This window comes from Danio aesculapii, chromosome 1 (genome assembly GCF_903798145.1).
Source record: "Danio aesculapii chromosome 1, fDanAes4.1, whole genome shotgun sequence".
Lineage (NCBI taxonomy): Eukaryota > Metazoa > Chordata > Actinopteri > Cypriniformes > Danionidae > Danio > Danio aesculapii.
Window position 1 is genome coordinate 38,763,730 of NC_079435.1, and position 22,815 is coordinate 38,786,544.

The window sequence follows — 22,815 nt, forward strand, 5'->3', positions numbered from 1 at the left end:
GAGTTAGATTTGTGTATTTATGAATTGTATTTTGAATTTACGAATTGAATTTGCATATTCATAAACTGTGTTTTGAATTTATGAATTGGATTTTTGTATTTTGAACCGTGTTTTGAACTTACGAATTGGATTTGTATATTTATGAGCCGTACACTGAAAAAAATTATTCAAAGATGATTCTTTGGATTTACTCAATTTTTTTACGTTAAGTGGTTGTAAACATTTTATTTTGGCTGAATTTAAACAATCAAATTAAGTTGAACATTGCTCAATTTAATTTGTTTGTTTAAATTCAACACAAATAAATTGTTTGCAACAGTTTTGCATGCAACACTTTTTTCAGTGTAGTTTGAATTTATGAACTGGATTTTTGTATTTTTGAGTCGTGTTTTGAACTAATTGGATTTTGTAAATGTGAATTGTGTTGTGGATGTATGAATTTTATTTTGTAAATGTATTATTCTTGAGATTGATTTGGCTCCATATGTACATTCTTGGAAAAATAAATAAATACTAGAGTCAAGGTGTTTGAAGGAATGCAATAACTGATATAGATAAATACTTTATTTATAGTGAACTTTGTACTTTGTAACTGTAGATATTTTTTCATACTTAAGTAGGCTGATGTATTAAAAAGTATAAAAGTGACCCCTTTAACTGATATACAGGTCTTCAATTTCCATCCATTTCTCTCTTTTTAATTTACCAAAAAGTGGACTATCTCCCCACACCCCCACCACCTTTTTGCAAGTCTAAAAGCAATTTAGCTTGTTTAAGCATGACAGTCCCAGTGCTCCTGTCTTGCTCAGTTACGCTGCTCAGTGGCACATCTTCCTCAAATGCTCATTGTTTAGACATCACCCTGGAAAGCAAAAACAACAGCAGAATTATTTAAAATTTAAATGGGCTGTTCCAGTCGCACAGCTCGCAGGTGACGCTAACAATAGTTTCAGATCTAAGGGAGACAAGATAACAACATTTCAATGGATTCTTAGTTTAATGTCACACCCCATGGTCACATCAGGCAGATTTACAACTAAAAATAACAGCTTGGAGTGGAGCAGGAGCAGCTTCAAGTCTCAGAGCTTGACTTATAATGGGATTTCTGACTTGATAACTTACATTGAGCTGTTTGCATTAAGTAACGTTCTGTTCAAGGCTGCCATTCTCTAGTGCACTTCTTCAGGCTACACTCTTTATATTCTGTCTCACCTTAAACAATAAAATGGTGTTCTCAGCAAAACAGTATTATATTTCTGAATTTGAATTAATATCATTAAAAAAAGCATACGAATATAGCCATGAGGTTGCTAAATTGTTTTCAGTGCCCAAGTGCTTTAAGATGAGCTGTGGCATCATAGTCCAGTTCTGCATTCAAAACTCATCTCGCTATTATATACAGTACAGTATGTGATTGAAAGCTTCCATGCTGAGAAGCATTACAAACCTAATTGCTAAAAATGCGGAGGCCCACTAAGGGTGCAAAACATAAGCACATTAAATATATTTGGTAATCAGCTTAAAAGCAGGCAAGTGTGAAATTTCAGAAAAAGGCATGTTTGTAAATGTGTGTACATTCAATAAATGCACCAACTGGCTGGTGCCAACATTGTGCTTCAGCTTTTAAAAGGTGTGTCTATCTGTCTAAAACATTCCTCGGCTCCAATTCACCTTTATTGACCTCATCAGCCATAATGCATGAGTTTAGCCAACTGATCACTTAACCATGAAATTAAGCTGGATAAGAAATTTTCCACAATGAGACTTCTGTAATTTTTAACTCAACGTTGAGATCAGTTCTGAGACCGGCCTGGAAACTGATCTTACACAGATGATGACCCATAGATTCACTTCTGTTACTCTTTGACATTGTAATGTATTGTCCATTGTTAATTGTCCATCTTTCAACTTTGGTGCATAAAAAAATCTGGAAAGCAACAAAGCTCAAAGTCGACTTCTTTTCCTTATTTAAATTTTAGATATTGTGTTCTTTTTCAACTTTTATGCATATATCTTTCATCTTTCAAAGCTAAAAGTCCACTCTTTTTTCAGATAAAGTGTTTTCACAAATTTCCCATCTACAGAATATGCAAAAAGGAATTGTCCTGCACCACAGAGGTGACGAAACATGAATTGGATGTGTGCATTTGTACCTGTCCTGTAAGTTGACGGAGTTGATATTCACTTGACAATGACAGTGGCAAATGGCATCATTTACCTCAAGTGGGCACTAACCCATGACTCTTACAGATGGTGCAGTGGATGAAGGCACATCTCGGTGGAGTAATTCAGATGTCTTTTATATATATGTATATATATATATATATATATATATATATATATATATATATATATATATATATATATATATATATATATGTATATATATGTATATATATGTATATATATATATATATATATATATATATATATATATATATATATATATATATATATATATATATATATATATATATATATGTGTATATATATATATATATATATGTATATATATATGTGTATATGTATATATATATATGTATATATATATATATGTATATATATATATATGTATATATATATATGTATATATATATATGTATATATATATATATGTATATATATATGTATATATATATATATATGTATATATATATATATATATATATATATATATATATATATATATATATATATATATATATATATGTATATATATATATGTATATATATATATATATAGTTGAAGTCAGAATTATTAGCCCCCCTGTTTATTTTTTCTCATTTCTATCATTCTAATAACTCATTTCTCATAACTGATTATTTTATCTTTGACATGATGATAGTAAAAAATATTTTACTAGATATTTTTCAAGACACTTCTATACAGCTTAAAGTGACAATTAAAGGCTTAATAGGTTAACTTGGCAGGTTAGGGTAGTTAGGCCAGTTATTGTTTAACAATTTGTTTTAATCTGCAGACAATCGAGAAAAAAAAAATGAGCTTAAAGAGGCTAATATTTTTGACCTTAACATGGTTTTTAAAAAATTAAAAATTCAATTCAATTCAATTCACCTTTATTTGTATAGCACTTTTACAATGTAGATTGTGTCAAAGCAGCTTCACATAAAAGGTCACAGTAAATTGGAACAGTGTAGTTCAGTTTTCAGTGTTTAAGTTCAGTTCAGTTTAGCTCAGTTCAGTTTGGTTTAAAAATCACTACTGAGAGTCCAAATATCGAAGAGCAAATCCAACGATGCACACCTCTACAGATCCCGAACCATGCAAGCCAGTTGCGACAGCGGAGAGGAAAAAAAAACTTCACCATTTGGTGAAAGTGAAGAAAAAAACCTTGAGAGAAACCAGACTCAGTTGGGCACGACCATTTTAATTTCTCCGCTGGCCAAACGTCTTGTGCAGAGCTGCAGTCTCAGAGGCTGGAAGCTGGCCTCAGCGAAGACTCGTCTGTCCCTGGAGTGTCACAGGAATCAGTCTCATGTTCTCCACTCCTCCATGACCACCACAGTAGCTGCTCAGGATACAGCCTGGTCCAGAATATGGAAACCTTGGGATCATCTCGTCGTTGATCTTGGATCGAATCAGTGACTCTGCATAGTCTGAGGACCTCGGGAAGAGTATCCCCAGGTGGAAATGGAGAATAAAGAGAATAATTAGCGTAGCTGCTGTTCGAAGTGTATATAAACAAGATGCAGTAACCCGTGTGGAAACCCGCTAAGTGGTGCACTAAGTGTATGCTTTACTAAACAGATAGGTCTTTAATCTAGTTTTGAATTGGGAGAGTGTTTCTAAGCCTCGGACGTTATCAGGAAGACTATTCCAGAGTTTAGGAGCTATAAATGAGAAGGCTCGACCTCCTTTACTCGACTTTGCTATTTTAGGTACTACCAGAAGCCCTGAGTTTTGAGATCTTGAAGAGCGAGTTGGATTGTAGCGAGATAGAAGGTTGGTTAGATAAACAGGAGCTAGATTATTTAAAGCTTTGTAGGTAAGAAGCAATATTTTAAATTCAATACGAAACTTAACAGACAGCCAGTGTAAGGAGGATAAAATTGGGGTGATTTGATTAAATTTTCTAGACCTGGTAAGAACTCTGGCAGCTGCATTTTGTACTAATTGAAGTTTGTTAATAGAGGATGCTGGGCAGCCAGCAAACAGTGCATTACAGTAGTCCAGCCTAGAAGTCATAAAAGCATGGACTGTTATGAAGCGGACAGGAGACAGAGGTAAGGAAACGTTAGGGTGTTTATTAAATGACAACAAGGAGCACATGAAGGATAGCCAGGAGGATCAGGAATGATGTTGGGGTCTTTTCCTCCGTGGCTGGGTAACAGGAATACACGAGGATGGACAGCACACACCAGATACAGCTGACAGAGGATGGCACAGACTTGGAAGGACTGGAAGACAGGACGATTCGGGAGGACCAGGAAGACTAGGAGGAATACAAAGAGAACAGGTAAGTAAATCGTTTGTTTTAGCTGAGGATGACTACGCTGAGTGGTCGCTCAGTTGTCCGCTTTCGTCGAGACGAGCCCGGACAATGAGCGACTGGAGTGCTGTGCTTTTATCTGGTGCTCGTGAATGTGATGCAGCTGTGTGCTCATTAGAAGTCAGGTGATGGTGATCTTCGTGAGTGGGGGTCGTGAGAGCCTGACCAATCCATGACAGTACCCCCCTCCCCAGGGCCCGCTCCTGAGGGCCGACACCTCCGACGCCGTGGTGGTCTCCCTCTGCCTCTAGGCGCTGGGAACTCAGGGTGGCTCTCATGAAACTCCACCATGAGACTAGGATCGAGAATATCAGCTCTGGGAACCCATGTCCTTTCTTCGGGGCCGTACCCTTCCCAGTCCACCAGGTACTCCAACTGGCCACCACGACGTCGGGAACGCAAGATCTCCTTCACTGCGTAGACGGCTCCTTCTTCTAGGAGCAGTGGAGGAGGGGGTTCCTCTTCGTGGTCAGGCTCTGTGGAGGGAAGAACAGGATCGTGATAGGGTTTCAGGAGTGATACGTGGAATGTAGGGTGAATACGGTAGTGAGAGGGTAATTGTAGTTTGTAGGTGACGGGGTTAACCTGTTCCACGATGGTGAAGGGACCAACAAATCGGGGACTTAACTTGCGAGAGGGCAGTCGCATGCGTATGTCCCGGGTGGATAGCCACACCTTTTGTCCGGGTGTGTATCTGGGTTCTTCAGACCTTCTCCTATCGGCGGTTACCTTGCTTCGACGGACTGCCCTCTGCAGATGTTGATGAGCCTCGTCCCAGACTCTCTCGCTCTCCCGGAACCAGTGATCCACTGCGGGGACATCAGATGGTTCGCCATCCCAGGGAAAGAGCGGTGGTTGGAAGCCCAGGACGCACTGGAATGGCGTGAGTCCGGTGGAGGGTTGCCGCAGTGAATTTTGGGCATATTCTGCCCAGCCCAAATACTGGCTCCAGGAGTTCTGGTGACCACTGCAGAAGGTCCTCAGGAACCGTCCCACCTCCTGAATCTTCCTCTCTGTCTGCCCGTTGGTTTGGGGATGATATCCAGAAGAGAGGCTGACGGCCACACCTAGGAGCTTGAAGAAGGCTTTCCATAGACGTGAGATGAACTGTGGACCTCTGTCCGACACAATATCTTCTGGAATACCAAATGACCTGAAGACTTGATTAAAGATATTGTCGGCAGTTTCAAAGGCTGTGGGAAGACCTTTCAGAGGGATTAGTTTGACAAACTTTGAGAATCTATCTACTATGACTAGAATACAGGTATTACCTTCTGACGAAGGGAGGTCAGTGATAAAGTCCACTCCTAGGTGTGACCAGGGACGGTTCGGAATCGGCAAGGGATGGAGCTTTCCAGCGGGTAGATGACGTGGGCTCTTGGATTGGGCACAGTCCTTACAGCCCTGAACATATTGCCTCACATCCCTTGCCATGTTTGGCCACCAGAATCGTTGGGATACTAGCGAGAGAGTATTGTTGATCCCTGGATGTCCAGTGCCTAGCGAGGTATGTAAGGAGTGGATCAGATCTACCCGGTGTTCAGGTGGTATGAACTGCCGATGAGGAGGGCATCCCGGCGGAGCAGGGGCTTCCGGAGTGGCAACGACTGGAGGAGCGTTCCAGGTGATCGGACAAATGGAGATGTGTTCGGGAAGAATCTTCGTTGGGAGTTCTTCATGATCGTGATGCTCGTGTAAACGAGAGAGAGCGTCTGCTCTTAGATTCTTGGGTCCTGGACGATAGGAAATGGAGAAATCAAAACGTGAGAAGAAAAGTGACCATCTGGCTTGACGTGGACATAGTCTCTTGGCCTCTTTGATGTATTGGAGGTTTTTGTGATCTGTGATCACCTGGAACGGATGTTTGGCTCCCTCCAACCAGTGACGCCACTCCTCCAAGGCTAGCTTGATTGCTAGAAGCTCCCTGTCTCCTATGCTGTAATTCTGCTCCGCCGGGCTCAACTTCCGAGAGAAATAGGCACAGGGATGCAGTCGGGGCGGTGTATCATGATGTTGAGATAATACTGCCCCGACGCCGGTGGTGGATGCGTCCACTTCCACCACGAAAGGAAGATTTGGGTCAGGATGAGTCAGGAGTGGGGCCCTTGTGAACTCCTTCTTAAGAAGGCGGAAGGCTGCGGCTGCTTCTTTGGTCCACTCCAGTCCTTTGGGTTTACCCTTGAGGAGATTAGTGAGAGGTGATGTAATCCTGCTGTAGTCCTTGATAAACCGTCTATAAAAGTTAGCAAACCCAAGAAACCTCTGGAGCTCCTTAATGGAAGTGGGTTCTGACCAGGATAGAACAGCCTCAATTTTCTTCCCATCCATACGTATACCGGTTTGGTCAATGATGTATCCCAAGAAATGAATCGACTTCTGGTGGAATGAGCATTTCTCCGCTTTGAGGTAGAGGTGATGTTCTCTCAATGTGTGTAGGACCTCCGCAACGTGTTGGCGATGTTCGGCCTCACTCCGGGAGTAAATGAGGATGTCATCTATGTACACTATTACACAGTGGTGAAGAAACTCCCGGAGGACTTCATGAATGAAGTTTTGGAATACGGAGGGGGGCGTTGACCAGACCGTAAGGCATGACCTCATATTCATAGTGGCCAGTAGGGGTCACGAATGCTGTCTTCCATTGGTCCCACTCACGTATTCTTATCAGATTATACGCGCTGCGGAGGTCCAATTTAGTGAAGACTTTAGCTTCTCGGAGCTGTTCCAAAGCGGCTGGTACCAGAGGAAGGGGATATCGGTATTTTACTGTACCGTTATTTAGGACCCTGTAGTCGATGCATGGACGCAGCCCTCCGTCCTTCTTGGCCACAAAGAAGAAGCTTGAGGCGGCTGGTGATTTTGAGTGACGTATGTACCCCTGACTCAGAGCCTCCCTTATGTAATCTTCCATTGCCTGATTCTCTGGAAGCGAGAGCGGGTAGATCCTACCTCTTGGCAACTGGGCATCTGGAACTAGGTCGATCGCGCAGTCCCATGGCCGATGCGGCGGTAGCTGGGAAGCTCTCTTGGGGCAGAAGACATCATGAAAGGAGCTGTACTCCTTAGGAATGTGGATAGACTGCTTCTCAGGAGGGCTCTCGACCGATGTTGCAAACAAAGAAATGGGGTTCCGACCTTGAAGAGGGAGATTTGGAAAACAGGCAGGTGTACATCCAGATCCCCATTTCTTTATCTCTCCTGTGCCCCAAGAGATGATGGGATCGTGCTTCACCAGCCACGGGCGCCCTAGAATGATGTCCATATTTGCACCCTCCAGAACCAGAAATTGAATCCTCTCTTGATGTAACAACCCCACTTGAAGAAGGATGTCTTCGCATTGTCGATGGATACGGGTCGAAGATCGAGTGCACTGGGTTATCGGTTGTATCTGGTATATATGCGAGGACGCCTCAGTACGGAGGTGGAGTTGACGACAGAGGGATTGGGAGATGAAGTTCCCTGCTGACCCGGAGTCGATGAGGGCTGTGACAAGGAGAGAAATAGAGGCAGTAGTTATTTGTACGGTGGTAGTAAGTGGTTTACATTGTTCAATATTCGTACTGAATACACTCACTGAAGTCCGAATGGGACGAAGGGGACACTCCATACGGGTGTGTCCACTGACACCGCAGTATAGACACAGACCCCGGGTCAGCCTCCTCTGTCGTTCCGCTGATGTCAGTCTTCCAGACTCTATTATCATGGGTTCTGGTTCTGGAGAGGCTGTTGACTCAGGCGATTGGAGGAGTGCAGACGAGGGGGTGATGGTGTCCTGTTGATAGGAACGGAGACGATCGGAACATCGGAGAGAATGTTGGATGAATCTCTCCAGACCCATTGTATCATCTAATGTGGCCAGTTGGATTCGGAGAGTGGGTTCCAAGCCGTGCCGGTACGTGGTCAACAACGATCTCTCATTCCATCCACTTGCAGCTGCTAGAGTGCGAAACCGGAGAGCATATTCCTGTGTAGATAGAGTACCTTGCTTTAGATGATACAGCTGCTCTCCAGCGGCTACTTCCCCATCAGAACGTCCAAACACCTCTTTGAAATACTCCGTGAAGGTAGTGATGGAATTCATGACCGGCCCGGCTTGGTTCCAGATCGTCTCAGCCCATTTAAGTGCAGGTCCAGAGAGTAGAGATACGATGTAGGCGATCTTCGACTTATCTGTGGGATATAGAGAAGGTTGCATTTCGAATATGAGGGAACATTGTAACAGAAAACCATTGCACTCCCCCGCTCCGCCTGAGTAGGGCGCTGGTCGGGCCATGGGACTGGAAGGAAGGGCCGAAGAAGAAACTGTGGAGGCGGAAGTGCTCGGTGCTGGTGGTGCGTTGGAAAGTGGAGCTGGTGGCTGTAGAATCCGCTTCAACTGGTCCACCAGCTCTTGAAGGTGATCGGGGGTGCTCATGTTGTCGTCGTTATGGGTCCGGGCTTCTGTTATGAAGCGGACAGGAGACAGAGGTAAGGAAACGTTAGGGTGTTTATTAAATGACAACAAGGAGCACATGAAGGATAGCCAGGAGGATCAGGAATGATGTTGGGGTCTTTTCCTCCGTGGCTGGGTAACAGGAATACACGAGGATGGACAGCACACACCAGATACAGCTGACAGAGGATGGCACAGACTTGGAAGGACTGGAAGACAGGACGATTCGGGAGGACCAGGAAGACTAGGAGGAATACAAAGAGAACAGGTAAGTAAATCGTTTGTTTTAGCTGAGGATGACTACGCTGAGTGGTCGCTCAGTTGTCCGCTTTCGTCGAGACGAGCCCGGACAATGAGCGACTGGAGTGCTGTGCTTTTATCTGGTGCTCGTGAATGTGATGCAGCTGTGTGCTCATTAGAAGTCAGGTGATGGTGATCTTCGTGAGTGGGGGTCGTGAGAGCCTGACCAATCCATGACATGGACTAGCTTTTCTGCATCTGAGATGGATAGCATAATTTGTAACTTACACATTTTTTTAGCTGAATTAAAACATAAGACTCTCTCTGAAAGAAAATCATTTCAGACATACTATGAAATATTATTAGATAAATTGCTCTGTTAAACATAATTTGGAAAATATTTAAAAAAGAAAACTAAATTGAAAGGGGGGATAGTAATTCTGACTTCAACTGTATGTGTGTGTGTGTGTGTGTGCGTGTGTGTGTGTGTGTGTGTGTGTGTGTGTGTGTGTGGTGTGTGTGTGTGCGTGTGTGTGTGTGTGTGTGCGTGTGTGTGTGTGTGTTAAAATTCAACACTGCTTAAAAAAAAGAGAACCTGCATATGTGACATTGGGAACAAAGTGCATCTGTTTTTGTTCTTCCTGAAACATTATGTTCCAAGTATGTGTTCCAGTACATATATGAAATATGTGCAGTGATCGTATCATGATGTTAGTGCGGAGCGAGCCATTGTATCCGCAGAGAGAGGCAGTGCCTTAGGGAAAACGCTCACTAAAGCACACTGGGACATCTGAGCCACAGAGATGTGTGGGACTGAATCTCCTCTTTCCTCCTGACTGATCTGATGTGATCTGTGAGGATGAAACAAACATGATTTTCTCCCTGTTGTTTCAACTGAATTATTCGTGCATCACTGAAGACACACAAATAAGTTATCGGGAACATTTGAAAGGTTGTATTTTAATGACTGCAATCTGTGAACTAGTGAAGTGGGGATAAGAAGGGTAAAAGAGATACAAATTGTTGTGCCTAAACCACATGAAATTTCTGTGGAAACCCACACCAGTTTTTAGAAATTGCACTGGGTCCTCTATCAAAAATGACAATGCTTTAGAGGCATATTCTTTATTTTTAGAGTTCACTAAAAATGCTTGTATCATTTACTCACATTTCAAGCACATGAGAATTGTTTTGCTTCCGTTCAACGTTCTCTAAAACATTTGTTTTGATTCTTATACATATTTATACTGAATAATAATAAAAATACACATTTTATATAAATTAATAAAAGGGGGCAGCACGACGGCTCAGTGGTTAGCATCCGCATCTGCTGTGCATCCAGTGGTTAGCAAGGGCATCCGCTATGTAAAACATATGCTGGATAAGCTGGTGGTTCATTTCCCTGTGGTAACCCTGGATCAATAAAGGGACTAAGCTGAAGATGAATGAATGAACGAACGAACGAACGAACGAACGAACGAACGAACGAACGAACGAACGAACGAACGAACGAACGAACGAACGAACGAACGAACGAACGAACGAATGAATGAATGAAATGTCTTCATGGAAAATGATCTTTGATTTGCCATAAAATAAAAACTGATAATTTTGGCTCATACATTGTGGCTATTACCACACATTGACCTGTGCATCATACAGTAATACTGCTTTTGTGGTCCAGGGTCACATAATAGCAGGGTTTACTTTATATTTAAATATATACATATGTAACACACAAATATGTATGATGTAAAACTGACATAGGTATTAATTCAGGCTTGGCAACACAAAGTATAAAACATTATTGTGAGATTAAAATTGTAAATATATTGAGAATATATAGTGTGTGTGCTTGCTCAATAGCTGATTTTTGTTCATTTTTTTACCAAAAAAAAGTGACATACTTCAGCTTAAAACATCTCATAGATTCGTGGTGACCTTGGAGTTTCAGGTGACCTCAGCATGTAGACAGAGGAGAGCAAGAGATGAGCTAAAGGAACATTGATGATAATGTGGGATCTACTCAATGTGTCTTAAATGAGAAGGTTCATTTTGTAAGAAGAGTTCAATTGCTGATTTCGGAAAAGTCGAAATCCCCCACCCCCAATTTTTGTCTAGAAATGTTGGTGCCAATCTTACAGTGAACTAAAAGCAGTTATAGCTGTAGGCTCTGAAGCTGAAGGAGTATAATGATTTGTCTAAACATATTTAAACATGTATTTTTAATGATTATTTTGTGTCTTCACACAATAGCCTCTTTTCACACATACAGACCTTTCTGGAAATTTACCAGAAATTTTCTGCCGGTAAATGACTGTGTAAATAATTATTGACTGTGTAACTAACTGTGTAAATAATTATTGATAAAATGCTTATGATAAACCGCTGTTTGTTTACCTTCAAGCTCTGCTTCAGTTGCACGTGAAGCAGCTGGTGAGCGCCAGCACACACACATGTACCGGTACATCTCGACACACGAAAGTGTTCATTCCTTTTATTGAAGTTGTTCACAATACTTATCCATCCACAGAGTTCGTAATGTAGTCAAATGTTTATAAATACAAGCGCAGCCATATAGAGGTTATTTCTGGTTATAGGTCACTTAATATAAAGTCTGTAAGGTCACTTAATATAAAGTGGGACCAAATGTTTAAACATATCAGGTCCGACGAGAGAACATTCTACTTTATATATATTTTTGAATGTTTTTTTTTTTTTCATTTTGTGTCCACACACAATGTTTTAGCATTCAGATAAGGAGTTTAATTTCTTAATGAATTATTTTCTCCACTGGAGCTTTATACATCAAACAAACCACTACTGAAACCATAGGACCCTGTTTATACACAGTATTAAGATGTATTTTGGGCAAAAGCATAGAGACACATTGCTGTTTACATGTTGTTTCTTAATTGTTATAATTATTGTTGTTAACCCTTAATAATTTACTCCCTCTCTACTTTTGAACACAAAAGAAGATATTTTGGAAAATGCTGGAAAATGGCAGCCATTGACTTCCACTGTATTTTTTCCCTGTCATGGATGTCAACGGATACTTTACCACCAACATTCTCCAAAATATCTTCTTTTGTTTTGAACAGAGAAAAAAACTCATAAAGCTTTTGAATGACTTTATGGTTAGTAAATAGTCTGTATGTAAATGGTGGGTAAATTAACTATACATTGAATCTCTATTGTGCACTTTTGACCACTTTCTTTGAGGATGGGGTATACATGGCAGGTTTATTCTATGTGCGCTTTCTAATCTAATCTGATTTTCCTTCTATCTAATATTGTAAAATAAGCTTTTACACAGTTTACACATGAATGCTCATTTCAGGTCTGATAACCACAAGACTATGCTGAACACTCTGGGGTTGTGTTACATTTTACACATCTGGAAAAAAATGTTTTTTCCTTTTTTTAACCTTCAAACCAAACTTACAATATCCAATGGTGAAGTTTAAGCTCCCATACAGGTCAGTAGGCTAGAGAAGGTATTCAACTAAATAGCTTTACTGAATGCAGAATGTTTTTCTGGCGTTTAATTCTTTTTAATTGTCTATTGTTTGTACATATCCCAAAGTATTATACATGTTTTAAAAAATATTTGCCCATATTTTAACGAAACGTACGGGCTTACAATCCTTAAGTGAAAATAATCTTTGTTGTTGACATACAGTAGCTGAAAATGTTACAGTATACATTTACAGTATACATTTACAGTAGGTGTGCATATGTCTTGTTTCCTCGTAATTCAAAATGCTTAAAAATCATTGTTATGGGCAATTTTTGACACTCAGGGTAGTAAATATGGCTATAACAAATGTAAGCAGTTTTAAGCATCAGTATAAGCATTTTTAAAGTTGTTCAATAGTGTCTTTTAAAGGAATTTTAAACCATTTAAACATTTGCTTAAATTATTAAAACAGCAAGCCTATCAGTGAATGTAGTGCCTTGCTGGCATTTCCATTTAAATAAATAATGTTTTCTTTTGCATTTAAAAAGGTTGTTTGGTGCCTAATACATTTTAAAAATCTATATTACTCTAAATCCACTGTGGCATCACACGTATAATACAGCGGACAGGCAGCTTTAGGCTACAGAAAATATAGCTGAGGGCCATTTACACCTCTGGATAGGGATCAGGTGGAGTTCATGCACAAAGGAGTAAGGTGTCGACATGCATTACTCATACTAAAAAGTCTCTTACCTCATTTAACATTAAATATTGGGTTTTTTGCAGATTAATTCAGCACATGATGTTTATTAAATACATGATGTATTTAACTTAATAGTTTTGCTTTGTGTTGCTGGCAGAGCCCAGCTGTGTTGATGTGTTCTGAGGGGTTGTTGTCTGTGTGTTGGATATCTTTGTCTATAGCAATCAAGCTTTTGAGAGAAGCTGAATCTGATGTATGTTTTGTGTTTTCAGGGATGGACAGATGTCTATCTGAGCTGGAACCCGGATAACTATCCTGGTGTTCAGACCCTCCGGTTCCCATCCAATCAGATCTGGACACCAGATATTCTGCTGTATAACAGGTAACAAAGACAGAATTGCATGCACTTTGTTCTGTATCACATAGAAATCTGATATATTGCAAATTCCATACACTACCGGTCAAAAGTTTGGGGTCAGTTTTTTTTTCCATGTTTTTTTAAAGAAAATTATTCTGTTCACCAAGGTGGCATTTATTAAATGTAAAAAAGGGGTAAATTTTTAAATATTGATAAAATTTTAAATAACTGCTTTCTTATTGCATGTCGTTTCAAATGAAATTATTACACCAGTCGTTATTGCGTTTATTACTATTACCATTAATAATAATAATAATAATAATAATAATAATAATAATAATAATAATAATAATAAATATTAGAGTGATTTATAAATGATCATGTGACTCTGAAGACTGGAGTAATGAAGCTGAAAATTCATCTTTAAAATCGCTGAAATAAATCATTAAATTAAATGATAAACAACTTTTGAACAGTTATTTTGAAGTGCAATAACATTTTACAATTGTACAATTTGTACTGCATTTTTGATTAAATAAATGCAGCATTGATAAACAGGATCAGCTTATTTTAAAACATTTAATCCTACTGACTCCAAACTTTTAACCAGTTGTGTTTATACAGTATGTCTTGACATTGTGTGTTGGCACGCTATAATATATTATAATAATATATAATATCGTTATAATAATATATACACACAAATATAATATTAATTTAGTCTTATTGCATTATATTTTGGCCAAGAATACATTGTATGAGTCAACATTATTGATTTGTCTTTTTAAGTTTTAGGTTTTTTTTTTAGATTTTAAAGTTTTTGTACATTTCCTACTGTAAATATGTTACAACAAATGTTTTGGTTAATTATATGCATTCACGTTATTTAGACTTTTTATTATTATTATTTAGTTTTTTTGAAACCTCAGATCCCAAATATTCAAATAGTCAAATAGAATCTCGGCAAAATATTGCCCAATACTAACAAACCATACATTAATGGAAGACTTATATACTCAGATTTCGGTTAATGTGTAAATCTCAATTTAAAAAAAAATTGACACTTAATGTTGTCCAGGAACACACATTTGAACTAAACTAGATAATACTTCAAATAAGATTTTTTTTTGTATAAAAATATTTTATGAGTTTTAACATGTACATGGTTGGTGCACTTTTGTGCTTTAGGTATCATAATACGGACCCTTAAAAGAATAGTTTTGCCAAAAATGAAAATTCTGTTATTTAGTCACCCTTTCAAACACTTTTTTCTTTTTTCTTTTTTTATTAAACAGAAAATATGATATTTTGAAAAATGTTGGAAATCTGTAACCATTGAAACCTGTAGAAGGGCAAACAAATGCTTTGGAAGTCTATGGTGACAGGTTTCAAGTGGAGGTAAATGAATAAGGTTTAAACATGATTTGAGGTACAAACATGGACAATGGAGTTTAATATGGCATTATTTTTATTTTGAGGTGAACTATTTTTATGTTGTGTTAAACTTTGGGTGGGCTTTGAAAACAAGCCTTGCTTCGACACACTGTATATTTGAGTCACCATCTGTTTTATCTGAATGGAAGTTGGACCTGATCTTTGATGCCGTTTTATAACATAATTTTTCAATCTAGTTGCTTTCACCTCTTACATGGAAATAAAACCTTTGGCAGTGAAACCATTTTACATAAACACAAAACAAATAGGGGACAGCAGAGGTCCTTATTAATTTTACATTCCTTCATAACTCACAGACTACTTCAAATTTACCTGCCCACAAAACAGCAAGACCAATAAACATTTATACTTAGAAAGGCTAGCTCATAATAATGAATTATGAATTTAATTAAATCGTTTTTATACTAATTTTAAAGCACTAAGAGGAAAAGGTAACTAAAGGGCTTTCAAAAATATTAGCTCTTAGAAACAATATTTTTAAAACCTGTCTATTAAAAGAGATATAAGCTGCTCTTATCCCATGCAAATAGAATGGGAGAACAGTTTGAGTGTTAACAGCTTAGCTTTCATCAGATCTATGTGTCCTCTCAGCTGAAACATTTACACAACAGCTGACATTTGCTTCTGTAAACTCTTTTTGTTTAGTGTCAGTTTCAATATGTTTTGCCATCAAAACGGTGAAGATCTGAGCAGGCAGATTACAGGTTTTCAAATTAGTGCCACCTAATTTAGTAATTTATGCATTGTAATGTTACGTCCCAGGACGTATTTGTTTCTGTTGTTTTTTCTTTTCTTTTTTTCTTTCTCTGCTACACCCTAGTAGGAGCTAATGACCGTCACCTGCTGCCACTTATGAACCACTCCGTGATTGGAGGACGAGAAAAGCAGTGGGCATTTAAACAGCAGTTCTCCACTAGAACAGTGTGTTTTTGTGTGTGTGTGTGGAGGCTTTGTTTTTGTGAGGCTTTATAAATATATATATATTTAGTTTGATTCTTTTAGCATCATTTGTTGATTAGGAGCTTTAATTTGTTTAAGTTCTGTTGGTGCTGTTGATCATCTGAAATAGCTTTTGCCTCGAACTCTTTTTGATTGTAAGTTAATTTTTGTTTTCAATACTACTTTGGTATCCACTCTTTATTCTGTTAATTTGGGATTGGGTTAGTAGGGAGGGGGTGCCACTTTTCTTTTTGTAAACATTTTCTCCTGTTTAAGTTAGTAAGGGAGTGAGTATTTTTGATGTATTTTTCTTTTCTTTGATAGATTATTCAGTTCTTCCCTTTCTCTCAGTTAGAGAACGTTTGTTTATTGTTTTGGCTTGAACCCCCTCTTGAAGCCTTTTTTCTTTTGGAACCCTCCCTTAAATCTTTAATAAATATTGTTAATCTTTATTCAAGTTGCATTTTCTTGTTTAGTCCTTTAAGAAGTTGCTCATGTGACCTCATTGCTGACAGACACACAAAACTCCACTAATATTCTGTTGCGTTCCTGTGTCCCCCTAGACAGAGTTGAGGGGAACGTAACAGTAAAAAACATTAGTTGACTTTATATAAAAAGTGAGTAAACATGTTGTTTTTAAAGTGATTTGATGACTCCTTAAATGAATAAACATGTTGTATTACGTTATGAAGTAAATGTGCTATGTGCTACGTTCTGTGTATTTAACTGTGTACTTTAAAATAAAAGAGTTGTCAATTTAAAGGCACAGAATGTAATTTTTACCCACAGCATATTTTGACAATGCTGTTACCGATGCGGAATCTTGGAAGTTGTCTATCACATCCTACTGGAAATCATGCAGCAGAAATCATGTTCATGGACCAGCATAAAGGAGCTCTATTTTAATGATCTAAGCAAATGGTCTAAGCGCACAGCACAGGTACACTTAGGGCATGTCTAAATCTACTTTTGTTATTTTAAAGCCAAGAAAATGGTTGGCACACCCGACGCATGGTCTAAAAATTGTTTACGCCATGGCACATTTACTATTTACACGCCGGATTTTATAAGCAGAAAAACGGAATGCTTCCCTAGCAAGGAAACAGATCTGCTCATGCACAAGGTTACTGCGTATGAACTGGCCATTTAGGGAATGAGTCAGATTCCACCAAAGCCTCCTAAGGTGAAGAAAGCATGGGAGGAGATAACAGTTTTTACATTTGTGTAGACAATTATAATCGTTTACATTTTAATATTTCATGTTGAACTCTTTTACGCGTACAACCACACCAGTGTGATCAACCTTGGCTAGTCCCTAACGCATACAATCACATCGGTGTGATTAGAACATAATAACCAACATAGGCTCACTCTGAAAACGTAGCTCTATATACATTTCTGGAGATCACAAATTAAGTAGCTGCATATGGCTGCATTTCGTCTTTAAAACAACGCTACGGGGCAGTATGACCGCTTACATCCTTATGGACAGCTTACCCACTGTTACCAGTTTGTCCAGTTAGCTCGCCATGTATGTCAGCGGACTTGAGACACAGAGAGGAGTTGGCCACGACGACAGGGCTTAAGTCTGGTAAAGAACGGTTCCAGAAGTAAAAAAAATAAAGCCAAAAAAAAACAAGGAAATAACAGGATGACAATGTGGTAAAAATTAGGCAAGGGCTTTTCTTTTTCTGGATTGCTTTTTAAAACTGTTGGTTGGGTTTAGGGAAGTGGATGGGCGGGTCAAATGGTGCTTTGAAAACACTGTTGGCTGGGTTTAGGGAAGTGCGTGGGTGGGTCAATTGGTGCTTTTGAAAACAATATTGGTTGGGTTTAAGGTCAGGGTCAGTCAGTTAGTCGACAGCGACCTCTGATGGATTTACACGAGAACAGCAGGCGCAAATGGCACTCGTGAGAGAAATTTGAGATCTGAAAAAGCGTACTTAGCAGCCTCTGTTGGATTTGCAAAAACAAAAAACTGCAAAAAAAGTGTTGCTCTTGAGACATATTTGGCGCTCTCCAGAAATGTATATAGCTATAATTTTTTTAAGATTGAGTCTGGGTTGATAATAACGCACGTCATCAACTGCTCAAATTCAAATCTGGCACCTCGTAGGGGGTTGAGGGATATGCTGCTTGTCATAAATCACAATTAATTAGTGTTTTCAAACAAATACACTTTAATTTAAGTTTCAGACATTCAAATAAACAACTACTAGCAAAACATAACATTGAAGGTTTGTAAAATACATGCGGATGTCTGTGGAGATGACAGTAATATTCATTTTTAAATATAACTGGACAATTGGCTTTTTTATGTAAAATACACACTGTTTATTTTACTATAACATTTACTCTACTCCTCTCCCAGTTGAATAGCCACTTACTTTAATGTACAATGTGTTTACTCACTTTTTAAAAGCAAAGTAAAATCAGCTTTTACAGTTTGGAAGTTTCTACAGGGAGACCAATGATCCTAATAAATCTGACGTATATGTTTTTTTTTTTTTTTATTATTGATGTTACACTGTTTCTCCTCATAAACAGCAGGTTAGTTCCAGTCCTTGAGTATGTATGATTGGTTAAGCCTTGTTTGAACCTACTAAGGCAAACAAAAAACTATTAGCCTAGCTTTATTTAGTGAAACATTCCTACATATATAAACCCCATGAAATCATGGTTTACAGTAAATTTATAACAGATGCATGAATTTATTCATCTTGTCTAACTACTGTATGCCCCTTAGCTGTTAGAAATTCTCTGAAAACCATGACTTTATGTGATTTATTACTTTATCAAATACAAGGACACAACAATACACAATACAGAGTAGATAACAATAAATCTATTTTCATGTAACTACTTTACTTTTACTTTCATTTATTGTCCACAGTTGGTGTGATTCAACAGTTGTAATTTTGTCTTTGTTTTCACAGCACATTATAACAAGACCAGCACAATAAAAAAACACTTTTCATAACAATCCTAATACAATTTAAGATAACAAAAATACAATGTAGTTGTTAACAAAATCTAATACATTTTTTCAACTGGACAAAGTTAGTATCAAACCTACACCGCTTCAATTGAATAGCACAAGAAAAGAGGAATAGAAGAGAAGAAATCAGACAGAGAAGTTAGTGAGGCAAGAAAGGATTACACACATCATTAAGTTGCTTTTACCAATAGAGCATCAACTCCTGATGATGACAGTGTCGCTCTTCTGAAATGAAACGACAGAGAATATTTAAAAGGAGAAATCCAAGAGTGAGAGAGTTAGAAAGAGACTATGTGAGTGAAATAATAAAGAAAACTCTAGGCAGTTTTGATTGATTCCGCTTGATTTGTAGACAAACCCTTTATTTGATGGAAAACATGGCTATTACAATTAGAGAACAGCAATGATTGCACAGTAGTATGAAAAAGATTGTATAGTCTATAAAGCAGCTTGTATAGTATATATTATAAAGACATTAGTAGTCTGTAGTCTCTCACAGAAATCCCTGGTTTATCACTTGTCTATCGTTAGTAGTTATGTTTCCATCCAAAGATGCAAATTAAATGTATGTGCAAAACAGGGATATTGCATAAAAGACGTGTGTATAAAGCAGCGTTTCCATCCAGTAAGTCAAAGAAACATAAAGAGAAAAAAGCTTCAGCCAACTTTAAGTTGAGTTTATCTCAGACCTCCTCACTTGAAAAAATAAAGGTTGCAGTATTTATAACCCTAACAACTACGACAAAAATAACAGTAACACCATCAACAACATTAATGTCATTAATGTCGGTGGCACAGCTGCAGAAAGACTTAATGTGAATTTTCATCTCAATGAAAAGGCGCAATGGGCAGCACAATCGCCTCACAGCAAGAAAGTCGCTGGTTTAAACCCAGGCTGGGTCAGTTGGCATTTCTGTGTGGAGTTTGTATGTTCTCCCCATGTCCGCGTGGGTTTCCTCAGGGTGCTATAGATGAATTGAATAAGCCACTGTAAATTGGCCGTAGTGTATGTGTGTATCAAATAATAAATTGAACTTTCAAAATAACCACCCAAATGATAAATCAAATGCCCAAATGCTCACATGATAAATCAAAATGCAATCTCAGATGAGAAATCAAATATATTTGATATTTAATTTTCATGAACAACTAAAATCCTGTTATAATAAAATGACGAATTTAATGCTCAAACTATAATTCAAATGGAGGATCCATTTTCTCCTCCTGACTACACACACACAGCCGGAAGCTCATGATGGATTAATTGCTAACTCATTCACACACACTCTTAGCTGAGTCTTGTTTTTCCCTGTGGCGCATTACAAAGCATTTTTCACGGTTTGTGGACTGTGACAGAAACCGGAGCACCTGGAGGAAACTCACGCAAACACAAGGAGAACATTCAAACTCCACAAATAAACGCCAACTCGTCCAGCCAGGACTCAACTTTCTTACTATGAGGTGACAGTACTAACCACTGAGCCACCATGTCCCCCACACAAACTAGTATATCTACATTTTTTAAGTAATACTTTTTATTGAAAATTGATTTTGATTGAAGATTTTGCATTAAATTGAAATTATGATATAGTATTTAGATTTTTGTTCTTTTGGATAAAAGTGTCTGCCAAAAGAATTGGAAATAAAGTTTTAAAGAAATAAGCTCTTTGTTTATTTCAGACTGCTGATAGTTCAAGTATAGGAAATATGTTGAGGAAGATGTTCATTTTGAGTGTCTTTTCCTATTCTGATACACACATACAGTACATCATGTTCTCACTCATAACATATTGTGGGAATCAAGGTGTTGTCAGATTTTCTTGCTTTATATTTAAAATCCAAACACATTTTTCTGAAGAAATATAAATTATTCATTGCACTGGGCATCACCAACTACCTCATCATACATCAAAAATCATTGTTTACACTGCAGTGGTGGCACAGAAAACACATCTGAATGAAAAAGTGCACGTACCATACACAGACTTTTTATGTGCTGACGTACACACATTAGTCTGACATAGAATGTGTGCCGACATACGCTACAGCATACAACATACATAACATATTAATGCATTGTGTGTAGCAGTGTAAACCCTCTCACTTCACACTGAACGGCCCTCATCAGTGATGTAAAACATGCATGCCGTGAGTTTGTGTGCAGAGAGAGGACAGATGCAGTGTTATGTATTATTTAAACAGAGCTTGGAGGTCAACTTCACTTTCTCTACCAACAGCCTCTCTTTATGTAATGGACTGCACTGATTACAAGACTTCATTCTTTTGTTCTTTCAAGTAGCTCAGTAGTTGTTACTATTCAGCAGGATGCAATCTTTGCTACCTATTTGCTACAAATTGATCAGTGTTTTAATGTGTCTCTTACAATTTCATTTCTCTAAATGGTTTTGTGTCTTAAAGAGAGTTTACATATCCTCCTTGTGAAATAATCTGGGTTTATTATATAGTACTCACAGTCTTATGCAAAATTTTGGCCACCCCTGATAATTTTTCAAATCAACCCATAGATTTTTGATGATGTTCAAGTCTGGAGATAGGGCTGGCCATTCTAGAATATTGTATCGTGTCTGTGCATAAATTCCTTGGTAGATCTGGAACTGTGCTTTTGGTCACTGTCCTGCTAAAACATCCAACCCTGGGAAAACTTCAGCCTCTTGACTGATTCCTGAACATTGCTCTTCAGAATCTGCTGATACTGGGTGGAATCCATGTGACCTTTAACTCTGAAAAGGTTTCTAGTACCTGTCGTTGCCACACATCCGCACAGCATGATGGACTCTCCACCATATTTTACAGTAGGGACCAGATTCTTCTCCTGGAAAGCTGGGTTCTTTTTCCACCATGCAAAGTGCATCTGTCCACAGTATATTTTTTCAAAATGATTCAGGCTTGTCCAGATGAGCCTTTGCATACCTCAGTCGACTCTTCTTGTTGGCAGAATACAAAAAAGGCTTCTTCTGCATCACCCTTCCTTTGAGCTGTTCTCTTTGAAGTGTGCACTGAACTGTGGAACAATGTAAAATGACGTAATCAGAAGCAAGATATTACTGGAGGTCTTTGGAGGTGACCATTCTCACCATTCTTCGCCTTTGCCCTTCAGATATTTTTCCTGGTCTAGCACATCTTTCCTTCACAAGAACTGTTCCTGTGGCCTTCCATTTTCTTACTATATTTCTGACTGTGGAGATAGAAACTTAACCATTGTGTTAGTTTATTGCATCCTTCTCCTAATTCATGTTGGTGAGTTATCCTAGTTTTTAGGTCATTAGGAAGTTCTTTTGAGGTTTCCTTGTTGCTACTTTCTGGTTCACAATAAGGAGAAGCACAACAAGCAATCAGCTATCTTAAATATCCTTTTTCATGATTGGTGGCACCTGTGTTGGGATTGTTAATGTCCACTGAGTCACTCAAAATGATTTTGTGTTGTAAACCATCAGCATTAGGTGACTACAGATTTTGAAATCTACACAAAAAACAGGGTGCCCAAACTTTTGCATAGCCTATATTTCAGTTTCAATTTAATTTCACACATCTCAAAACTGCTAACTGCGTATTTCTGTCTGAAAAACATGACATTTTCTAGCTTTCACTAGAAACCAAACGGCATTTCACTGATCTCTTATAAAGAAAGAGCACATAATGATGCAGCGACAGAGGGGTGCTTAAATTTTTGCATAAGACTGTATGTGTTGGTAAAA

The 22,815-nt window shown here is 38.3% G+C and overlaps 1 protein-coding gene across 1 annotated transcript in view; it reads left to right on the plus strand.

Annotated features, from left to right (window-relative positions):
* Positions 1-22,815, plus strand: part of chrna8 (cholinergic receptor, nicotinic, alpha 8) — a 157,425-nt gene that overhangs the window by 100,507 nt on the left and 34,103 nt on the right. The window contains exon 4 of the mRNA XM_056460106.1: positions 13,622-13,731. Within this exon, the coding sequence (XP_056316081.1) occupies positions 13,622-13,731 (110 nt within the window). The remainder of the gene's footprint in view (positions 1-13,621; positions 13,732-22,815) is intronic.